General features: G+C 41.4%; 1 protein-coding gene across 1 annotated transcript; it reads right to left on the bottom strand.

Annotated features, from left to right (window-relative positions):
* Positions 1–756: 756 nt before the first annotated feature.
* On the bottom strand, positions 757–7,623 carry LOC134300000 (arachidonate 12-lipoxygenase, 12R-type-like). The gene is made up of 2 exons (XM_062984515.1): positions 5,939–7,623; positions 757–1,037 (listed from the first exon to the last, which is right to left on the bottom strand). The coding sequence occupies exons 1-2, from the start codon at positions 6,086–6,088 to the stop codon at positions 765–767; spliced, it is 423 nt and encodes a 140-aa protein (XP_062840585.1). The 5' UTR covers positions 6,089–7,623; the 3' UTR covers positions 757–764.
* Positions 7,624–10,753: the final 3,130 nt, after the last annotated feature.

Here is a 10,753-nt window from a genome sequence, read left to right as displayed (position 1 = left end):
TACTATCAGAAAGCTTCTCTTCCCAGGAAACAACTCTAAGCAGTTTTGGTATTTGGTCAATTTACTGAGTAGTTCAAGTTCCTGATCACTTTGGCATTCTTGGACCACCATGAAGTATCTAGCATGGCATTCTCAGCACCACCCTTCTAATGCCACTGATATCCATTGACATTTGGCTATGAAGCTGGGAAGGATGCTAAAAGCCACTTGCCTATTTGACGGTTGTCCCAGGGCAGATGAATACCAATATTCCCCTGAAAAGACTCTTTCTTTGGAGGCTTTCAAGCAGAGGTTAGATGGTCATCTGTCGGGGGTGTTTTGAATGCAATTTCCTGCTTCTTGGCAGGGGTTTGGACTGGATGGCCCATGAGGTCTCTTCCAACTATATGACTCTATGAATCTCCTTGAGGTCAGAGATGAATAGGCTTCAGGACCGATCCAGCTTCTGCTTTCTTGTCATGAAGTTGAAATGGTCCTGAAGACGTTCCTAGGTCCAATGTCCAATGTTTTACACTGATGTTTTTGGCAAACACCACAAGCAAGGGCTAAATATCCTAACATCTTTTATCCCAACATCCTTCCTGACAAAGGGGAAAGATAATATCCAGTAACAATCTAAATCTTACTTATTATTTCAAATGTCAAAGGTTTTCCTCCCGCTGGACAGGATGACAGACCTTATGCTGATTTGCAAATGATTTTTTGCACTTTGGGATCTTTAATTTTTTTTGCCAGAAACGTGTTTAAGAGTGCATGAACAATAGTCATCCTGCTGAGTAGGGAGGACACCTTTGGAAGATGTTCCTCTTTCTCTCCCCAGAGAACGACTCACCCGTCCCCTCCCGCAGCTCCAAAGACCCTCGCCCTTCCATCCACTGGTAGCAGGGGAAATGGTAGGCCACCCCTTTGGGGGACGTCACCGTGATGAAACTGCAGTACCAGCTAGTGGGGATGAGGGAGAGCTTGATCTGCTTGTGGAGACGCAGGAGCACGATTTCTCCCAGGTCGCGCTGGCAGCAGACTTTGTAATCACTCACCTGCAACAGAAAAGTAAGCAAATCACCCAAGGTGACCCCAGGTAACAAGACAACACAAGATGTTGAGCCACGTTCCAGCTCTGGCTCAAAAAACATTGCCTACAAAAGTACACGTTGCATGAAGATAGGGAGTGGGGCAGCTGGAATGGAAATAGTTGAAGGCTTCTCCAACTGTAGGTAAAGGTAAAGATTTCCACTGACGTTAAGTCCAGTCGTGACCGACTCTAGGGGTTTGGTGCTCATTCCCATTTCTAAGCCGAAGAGCCAGCATTGTCCATAGACACCTCCAAGGTCATGTGGCCAGCATGACTGCATGGAGCGCCGTTACCTTCCCGCCGGAGCGGTATCTATTCATCTACTCACATTTGCATGTTTTCGAACTGCTAGGTTAGCAGGAGCTGGGGCTAACAGCGGGTGCTCATTCTGCTCTCGGGATTTGAAACTGGGCCCTTTTGGTCCGCAAGTTCAGCAGCTCAGCACTTTAACACACTGTGCCACGAGAGGCCCCAACTGTAGAAGAAGAAATTGCAGCAGGGGTTGTATATTAGCGGATAGCTGCCAAGCAATGCCTGCTGAAATTTCGACTTCTACACAACTACTAAAGGGATAGAAGCCCTCTCCAAGTTTCACTCTGGCAACCTAAATTGGGAGCTCCATAGATGGAGAACAGGCTGAGAGGTTCTTCTCTATTCTCCACCAACCTTACAGGGACAATAATGGGACCTTCATAATGGATGCTCCAAGTTCCTGGATATGCCCTTCTAGAAAAGCTACATTGCTTCTCTCCATAAGTAAAGATAGATAGATAGATAGATAGATAGATAGATAGATAGATAGATGATAGATAGATAGATAGATAGATAGATGATAGATAGATAGATAGATAGATAGATAGATAGATGATAGATAGATAGATGATAGATAGATGATAGATAGATAGATGATAGATAGATAGATAGATAGATAGATAGATAGATGATAGATAGATAGATAGATAGATAGATAGATAGATAGATGATAGATAGATGATAGATAGATGATAGATAGATAGATAGATAGATGATAGATAGATAGATGATAGATAGATGGATAGATAGATGATAGATAGATAGATGATAGATTGATAGATAGATAGATGATAGATAGATAGATGGATAGATAGATGATAGATAGATAGATAGATGATAGATAGATAGATAGATAGATAGATAGATAGATAGATAGATAGATGATATATAGATGATAGATAGATAGATGATAGATTGATAGATGATAGATAGATAGATGGATAGATAGATAGATGATAGATAGATAGATAGATAGATAGATAGATAGATAGATAGATAGATGATAGATAGACAAATGATAGATAGATAGATGATAGATGATAGATAGATAGATAGATAGATGATAGATAGACAGATGATAGATAGATAGATAGATGATAGATAGATAGATAGATAGATAGATAGATAGATAGATAAGTAGGTAGGTAGATGATAGATAGATGATAGATAGATAGATGATAGATAGATAGGTAGGTAGGTTGATAGATAGATAGATAGATAGATAGATGACAGATAGATAGATAGATAGATAGATAGATAGATAGATAGATAGATAGATAGATAGATAGATAGGCAGGCAGGCAGGCAGGCAGGCAGGCAGCCAGCCAGCCAGACAGACAGACAGACAGACAGACAGACAGACAGACAGACATCACCAGGCTTCAAGAATTTAGTGCAATAGTACTCCTCTATCTGTGTGGCACATGTTCTTGGCCAAACTGAACTTGCATGAAACCATGGATACGAACCAACACCAGTGAATCAATTCCAGACCCAACATAGTGTAGAGTGGGGTTGGAAATCACAGAGATTCATAGACAGGTAAGCTCCCAATCTCACTTGAGACCAGCTAGCTAGCATTCATGAATGAGAGACCTTCAGATCACAATCCTTCTCAGATCTTGCAAACCCAAGGCTATGGCTTCTTTGACTGAGTAAATCCACCTGTAAGATGGTATTCCTCTTTTACTGCTACCCTCCACCTTTCCATGCCTTATTGCCTTTTCTAGTTAACTGTGTCTTCTCATGATATAGCAAAAGTACGATAGTATTCATCTTGGTTTCCAGCAAGAATTCAAGTTCCATTTTCTCTAAGACCCATTTATTTGTGTGTTTAGCACTGTAGACTCTACAGCAGGGGTCCCCAAACTAAGGCCCGGGGGCCGGATGCGGCCCTCCAAGGTCATTTACCTGGCCCCCACCCTCAGTTTTAGACTTCACCTCGCCCAAAGTCTGAAATGACTTGAAGGCACACAATACCAACAATCCTACTTGACTATTTCATTGGCCAGAAGCAGGACCACACTTCCTATTGAAATCCTGATAGGTTTATGTTGGTTAAAATTGTTTTTATTTTATGTTTTAGGTTTATGTTGGTTAAAATTGTTTTTATTGTATTGTTCTTTCATTTAATAATATTGTGCTATGGTAATAATTGAATATATTGTGTATACATATAATATTGATACTAATATTATAATGTAATATAATATAATACTAATAATTATACAATATAATAATATTAATTATACATTATATATTAAATGTAATATTACTAATAATATTACAGTAGTGGTATAGGACAATATAGTAATATATAATGTTAATATTGTGCTATGCCAATAATATAATATATTGTATGTACATACAACTTGTAAGCTGCTCTGAGTCCCCTTCAGGGTGAGAAAGGGTGGGATATAAACATAGTAAATAAATAAATAAATGGTTGTTGTTGTTTTTTTTGTTGTTTTTTTTGCACTACAAATAAGATACGTGCAGTGTGCATAGGAATTTGTTCCTATTTTTTTTCAAATGATAATTCGGCCCCTCAACAGCTTGAGGGACCATGAACCGGCCCTCCACTTAAAAAGTTTGAGGACCCCTGCTCTACAGCATCAGCAGAACTTTCCTTCACCACCAGATTTCAAATGAGTTGATTCCCTTCCTATCAGTCCTCTTTGCTCTCAAGGACTTACAAAAATACATGCAAAGTGAAAATACAGTGCTGTTTTGGAAAACTGCACAGTTTTCAAATGCTTTCTCCAGCAAGGAAGAAAATTGTTATAATCACTCACTGCTTCCTTCAAGAACCAACTTAGCAAAGAATTACACCAGGACCTTGGATGGCTCTGAAACTCTATTTCTCAGGGGATTGTTGCAGCAAATTTTTGAATTTAAAAACCCCCTCCAAATATAACAACAACAATAACAACAACAACAACAACAACAACAACAACAACAACAACAACAACAACAACAATTTATTGATTATCTGGTTGGCCTTATCAAGAACAGACAGTACAAACACAACATATAAGATAGTTCACTTAAAATACAGATATACAGGTATTTGCCAGCTTGGTGCCAATGTAGCTTAGCCATAGATCTATGCTTCAACTATCCTAGTCTCCCATACACTGCACCCCAATCTGATCTACGTACTCCAAATATAGGAAATCAATTATCCTTTAATTTTAGCATCCTGCAGAAGGGGGGGGGGGGGAGGGAAATCCTGAAAAAAGTTTCCTAAGGTGCAACCCCCCATCCCTCCCGAAATATAGCGACATGAACAGGAATGCATAACCTTGTTTATTTACATAAAAGCTCTCTTGATTGGCTATGAAAAACAGCATTACACCATTATTATGTATATATATATTCATCATTATTGATCCAGATAACAAAGAATTAACATAAAATTAAGCACAGTGGGTTAAACCGCCAGCTATAGAAGACACTGCCGACTGGAAAGTTGGCAGTTCAAGCCCGGGTCGGGGTGAGCTCCAGCCGTCAGCCCAGCTTCTGCTCACCAAGCAGTTCAAAAACAACAATGTAAGTAGATAAATAGGTACTGTTTTGGCGGGGAGGTAAAAGACATCCTAAAAAACATGCCAGCAAAAATCCATCCAGGAAAGGTGCCCATGAACAACAGGCTCCTCGGTGTGGAAAATGAAACAACAGCACCTCCCCATGGCTGAGTTGAACACAACCGGATTCAGGAGATGAAAAGAGGGAAGCCTTGCCTCTGTTTGTGTACTGTCTGTCTCTATCAATTGTATAACGGCACTGAATGTTTGCCATATATGTACCTGTAATCCACTCTGAGCCCCCTCGGGGAGATAGAGCGGAATATAAATAAAATTATTATTATATTATAGTATGGAATAAAGACCTTTTCTGTTTACTTTTTTTCTAACTTTTTGTACTAAGCTTCACAAAAGAATGTCCTATCTTAAGTTCTTTAAGTTCCGTTGCTCATCAGTCTCTGTGATTTCCTAAGTGCTCTGACAGACTGAGAAAACAGCATTCTCCCCTCTGTACTTTTTATAAGTGTCTGAGAAGAGGAACCCATGGATTGTCCAGTCTCGCTCTCTTTTTTTTATCAAACAGAAATGCAAAATCAAGAAATGCAAAATGAGCTTTCATAATGATCCATGTAAAGTAGGTTTGCAGAGAGTTCAAACCATAAAACATTACGTGTTTTTAAAGCTAAAATATATGAAAAAGACATGGTTTTGAACAAAGTAAGTCACAGAAGTTCTGGCTGTTAGGAATTGTGGGAGTTGAAGTCTTGTAGGGCAAAAGTTTATCCATTCCTGGTCTTAACCCAGTGCCATCCCAGTGCGCTGTGAGTTCTCTTCAATCTGAATTTATTTATTTATTTATTTATTTATTTACAACATTTTTACCCCGCCTTTCTCACCCGAGGGGACTCGAGGCGGCTTACAACACCTGGCAAAATTCAATAAATGAATTCTTCCAATCAATACTGAGCATTAATACACATTAGCATTAAAAACAAGCTGTATTGACAGTCATCTTATTCACACTCACCGCTCCGACATAGAAGTCCACACCCCAGTTGTCCAAGACAGTTTTGGGGCTCTCTCCCTCGGTGCCCACCAAAGTGATGGAAATGGAGTCGAGGGTGGCCGAGCAGACAAAGTTGCCTGTTGCCACCCGGACGTTGTACTTAAGAGACATATTGCTGGAGCTCAGTTCCTATGCCTTGACATTGAGCTGGGAAACTCAGTTTATCCTGTAGCAGTACTGGCCGCGGAGGGTGATATTTACAGCGTGCCAGCTTCCACCAGCCTTGCTGCCCTACCCTTTCTCCTGCGGTGGCCGCTCCCATAAAAAAGACAAATAAACGGGTCTTTTGACAAATGAAGTCTGAGTTTCCGCTGGAAATCAAGATGAATACTGGCCAAGGACCAGGTGGCAGATACCAGAAGAACAGAGATGGGTTTTGCCATGGATGACTGCACTCTACGCCCCAGATTAGAAAAATCTGCAGAAAAGGAATAACATTAATATAAACTGGGCCGGAGCCTTATTAGTTTATCCTGGGGCCAGTGCAGGGAACAGGCTAAAACACGCATGCTCAAACTTTGGCCCGCAAGGTGTTTTGGACTCCAGCTCCCACAATTCCTAACAGCCAGTTACTGCCCTGATTTTAGATAGTAAATAAAGAACAATACTCAGAAGACAGGGGAATTCCAGACAAGAAACAATCAGGGCCAGCTAACACCTCCCAACAAAGGATGCCCCCAGGCAGGTTTTGAAGTTGCAAAGCTATTCAGTGCTAATCAAGGTGGCCAATTGCAACATTCTCACTTGCCTCAAACAAACAAGAGTTCTTTCTCCCACCCTGGATATTCCACAGATATATAAACTCCACTTGCCTCCACAACACACCTCACAACCTCTGAGGATGCCTGCCACCTATGTGGGTGAAACATCAGGAGAGAATGCTTCTGGAACAAGGCCAGACAGCCCGGAAAACTCACAACAACCCACTTTCATAAATTGTCTCTCTTTTTTTGTGAGCTGTTTTTGCCATGTGAACCACACTCTGGTGTTGCTTGTCCACACAAGACCTGGTTTTCATACCTGAAATGCCAGAGTTTGGGCCGTAATCCAGGACATAGAGCTGACTTAAGTGTTCCTGTTTGGTGGGTGGAAAAGTTCAACATGGGGAACTCCGCATCATGCCTCTGGCCCTGGCAATACGCCTCATTCAATTTCTTGGAAAGGAGTGGGTCAGGTCTCCATTGTGTGTTTTCCGCCACAATGATGTTCAAGGAATCCTGTTAGCGTGACATACCGTCAGAATAGAAGCAGAAACAAAATCCGGCTCAATGGGAAAGGCAAATAGTTTAAACGAGGTGGAGCGGTGCCATGATTGAGATTTAGTTTCTCCGCGTTGCCCCAATGTGCCTTGCAGTTTTGTTACACAGACCAAGCTGGAGCTTGCTGTCACCAAAGCCTGGTCCTCAACTATTTGATCCTCTTCTCTAGTCACTGAGACAAAAATATTATTATATTTATACTCTGCTTTTTGTCTCCACAAGGAAAACCCTAAGAAAAGGAATCTCAGTGTGAAACATTGTCTTCCAAAGTTTGTGCGTGTGCTTCTTGCTAATTTATTTATTTATTTACAGTATATTCCACCCTTCTCACCCCGAAGGGGACTCAGGGCGGATCACAGAACACATATATGGCAAACATTCAATGCCGTTATATACAGACAACAGTACAGATAGAGGCATATAGGCATTTCTTATCTTTGGTGTCCTGGAGGTTGTGCTTGATTCAGGCCACTGGAGGGCGCTGTCGCTCCATCCTCCATGTTGAAGAGCTCTGTTCATAAACTTCCTCCTTTTTTTTGATTGCCAGCATTTTTCTGGTATTTTCCTAACGGTGTCATTAAAATAACCACCCCACCTAAGTGGTACCTATTTATCTACTCAGAGATGTTTTTGATCTACTAGGTGGGCAGTGAGCTGGGCTGAAGGTCGGGCGCTCACACCCGACTTTGACCAGGGATCCCTTTGACCAGGGACCACTCTCCAACATTAGTACCAAAAGGATTATGAAGCAGTTTTTGGTCAACTTTAGATTCGGTTTGATTACTTGGGGTGCTGATTCAGAAAATTGAATTGGATAGACCACATCAGCTCTAGTTTCTGATACAGTACTTATGCCATCCAGTTGTCGTTGTCTGCTTGCCCACAGAAAATCATATTTAAAAATTTAGAGCTGATGTGGTTACAATGCAATTTTCTGAATCAGCACCCCAAATAACCACAATAACAGCCCCAAAATGAAGACACCAAGGCATCCCTGCTTCCAGGCGCCACATGGAATGGCTCCGCTCAGGGGAGGGAAGAGGAGGAGAATCAGCAGTCAGGAGGCTTGTTGTCATGCCTTCCGTGGGTAGTCAATCTCTCCTCTCCCCTCCCAACATCCCCGTTGCCTCGTCACTATAAGAGGGTTTCATGAGACCAGTTGCTCTCGTTACAACAGTGTAGTAACTGTGAGGCTGCAGACCATATTTTAATTCTTTGGGACCACTGACCACAGGTAGGGAACCACTGATCTAGATAGATGCACTTCTCTGCTCCAATGCAACTTAGTTATTTTTAACACACAACATATATCCTGTTTTCTCCAAAATGAGACAGAGTCTTATATTAATTTTTGCTCCAAAAGATGTGCTAGGATTTGTTTTCAGAGACAGTCTTATTTTTCCAAATTGACTTTTTAAATGAACTATATCTAGGGCTTATTTTTGAAATAGGGCTTATATTTCCAGCATCCTCAGAAAGGCTGAAAAATTGTGATAGGTCTTATTTTGGGGGAAACACGGTATGTATGGATCCCAAAAGGCAAAGCAAGCATGAGCCAACTTGGGCCCTCCAGGTTGCCCATACCTGAGTTATAGCCATGTGAATATTATAAATGATGTTTTGAGAAAAAACAGTGATTCATAATTCTGAAACACCTTTTGTTAGGAGATTTGGGGAAAGGATTTGTTCTGGATTTTTTGGGCATGCATTTCCTCTTCACTTCTGCTGGTAAAAGGTTGACTAATCCCTTCTGGAATGTCTAGTTTCCGGCCAGACTGCTGGAAATGAAGTCTACTGCAAAGTGTGAACCAGTGAAAAAGAGCTGCTTCAATATTGCGAAACCTCATATATATAGGTATATCTGTAGATAGATAGATAGATAGATAGATAGATAGATAGATAGATAGATAGATATGTAAAGGTTATCCCCTGACATTAAGCCCAGTTGTTTCTGACTCTGGGGGTTGGTGTTCATCTCCATTTCTAAGCTAAGGAGCTAGCGTTGTCCATAGACACCTCCAAGGCCATGTGGCCGGCGTGACTGCATGGAGCACTGTTACCTTCCTGCTGGAGCGGTACCTATTGATCTACTCACATTTGCTGGGGCTAACAGCGGGTGCTCACTCCACTCCCCGGATTCGAACCTTCAACCTTTCGGTCCGCAAGTTCACCAGCTCAGCGCTTTAACACGCTGTGCCACTGGGGGCTCCATGTGTGTGTATATATATGTGTGTATGTATGTATATGTGTGTGTGTGTGTGTGTGTGTGTGTGTGTGTGTGTGTATATATTCATATTTGACTTTGGCACTTGTGTTGAGTTTATATTTTGGGAGTGGGGTGGATTTTTCAACAACAAAGACCCAAGGCATTTAAGGGAAATTTCAGGTTGCTAATCCCTCCAGGCTACAAGCCTTTATAAATGTTTAAACAATACAATATTTATGTGCAATCAAGGTCTCTGCAGGGTTGTTGTATGTCTTCAGGGCTGTGTGGCCATGTTCCAGAAGCATTCTCTCCTGACATTTCGCCCACATCTATGGCAGGCATCCTCAGAGGCTGTGAGGCATGGTAGTTGGTTTACAGGTGAAATACGTATGGTTTTTTTTTTTTAAGTACGGTATTTTAAAATGTGCCTTCCCCATTTAGCTTGCCCATTATTTTCCTGGCCTCCTCCCTCCTATTACGCACTCTGCCTAATCCTTCCTTGCCTTTGATCCCAAGTTCTCAGGTTGTAGCCAAAAACCCATTTCTCAAATTCATCATGAACCCTTTCTTATTAAGTTTTTACTTCTCTCTGTTCAACATTTATATACGCATACAAATCTAGGTTTGCTTTTGGGAATTCAGGGGAAAATGTTCAAACTGTGGAAGGTAGATTCCATGGGTGCAGAATGTGTGAACATGGAGAACCAAAACCTACTGTGCTGGAAAAAGAAGGATCAGGATTGGGGTGTGTGGGTGGCTGACGTTTCCATTACACTTCCTCCTCAAAAGCCAATGACGCTGCAACATGGAAATGTGACAAAAGTCTTGCTTCTGATCACTGCAACCTCTGTTCATGGTGCGAAGGAGTTCCTTCTCTTGAAACCTGCTTCCTTGAGGCTTTTTGGTCACTTAAAACCAATCTGACGTGTCTACACTGCTGCTTGTGTGTCAGTAGTAGTTTCAAGTGGTGCAAGGAGCTTTTACTTTGCTTGCTGGGTGTGCATATGTGCATACATGAGGTGCAGAAAAATTGTCAGGATACTGTCCTTAGGTCTTGCCATGCTCTTTATTTTTCTGCTATGTGCTTTTGCTAGGTTTAACCATTCTGGCTGTGTCAAACATGTTTTACTGCATTGCCGTATATAGTCAGCAATAGCTATATATCAGGCCTGGGCAAACTTTGGTCCTCCGGGTGTTTTGAGCTTCAGCTCTCACAATTCCCATCAGCCGAAGTTTGTCCATGCCGTCTATATACACTTTATATACTTTGATACTTTGTTTATTAGTAGATGTGATTTTATTTGTTTATGA

The sequence above is a fragment of the Anolis carolinensis genome, chromosome 6, assembly GCF_035594765.1.
Source record: "Anolis carolinensis isolate JA03-04 chromosome 6, rAnoCar3.1.pri, whole genome shotgun sequence".
Lineage (NCBI taxonomy): Eukaryota > Metazoa > Chordata > Lepidosauria > Squamata > Dactyloidae > Anolis > Anolis carolinensis.
This window is presented reverse-complemented; position numbering and strand designations above follow the sequence as displayed.

Bases quoted from the DNA above. Each gene is read 5' to 3' on its own strand.
- LOC134300000 (XM_062984515.1), bottom strand. From the start codon at position 6,088: ATGTCTCTTAAGTACAACGTCCGGGTGGCAACAGGCAACTTTGTCTGC. The intron at 1,038-5,938 runs GTGAGTGTGAAT...TTTCTGTTGCAG, and splicing joins TGGACTTCTATGTCGGAGCG to GTGAGTGATTACAAAGTCTG.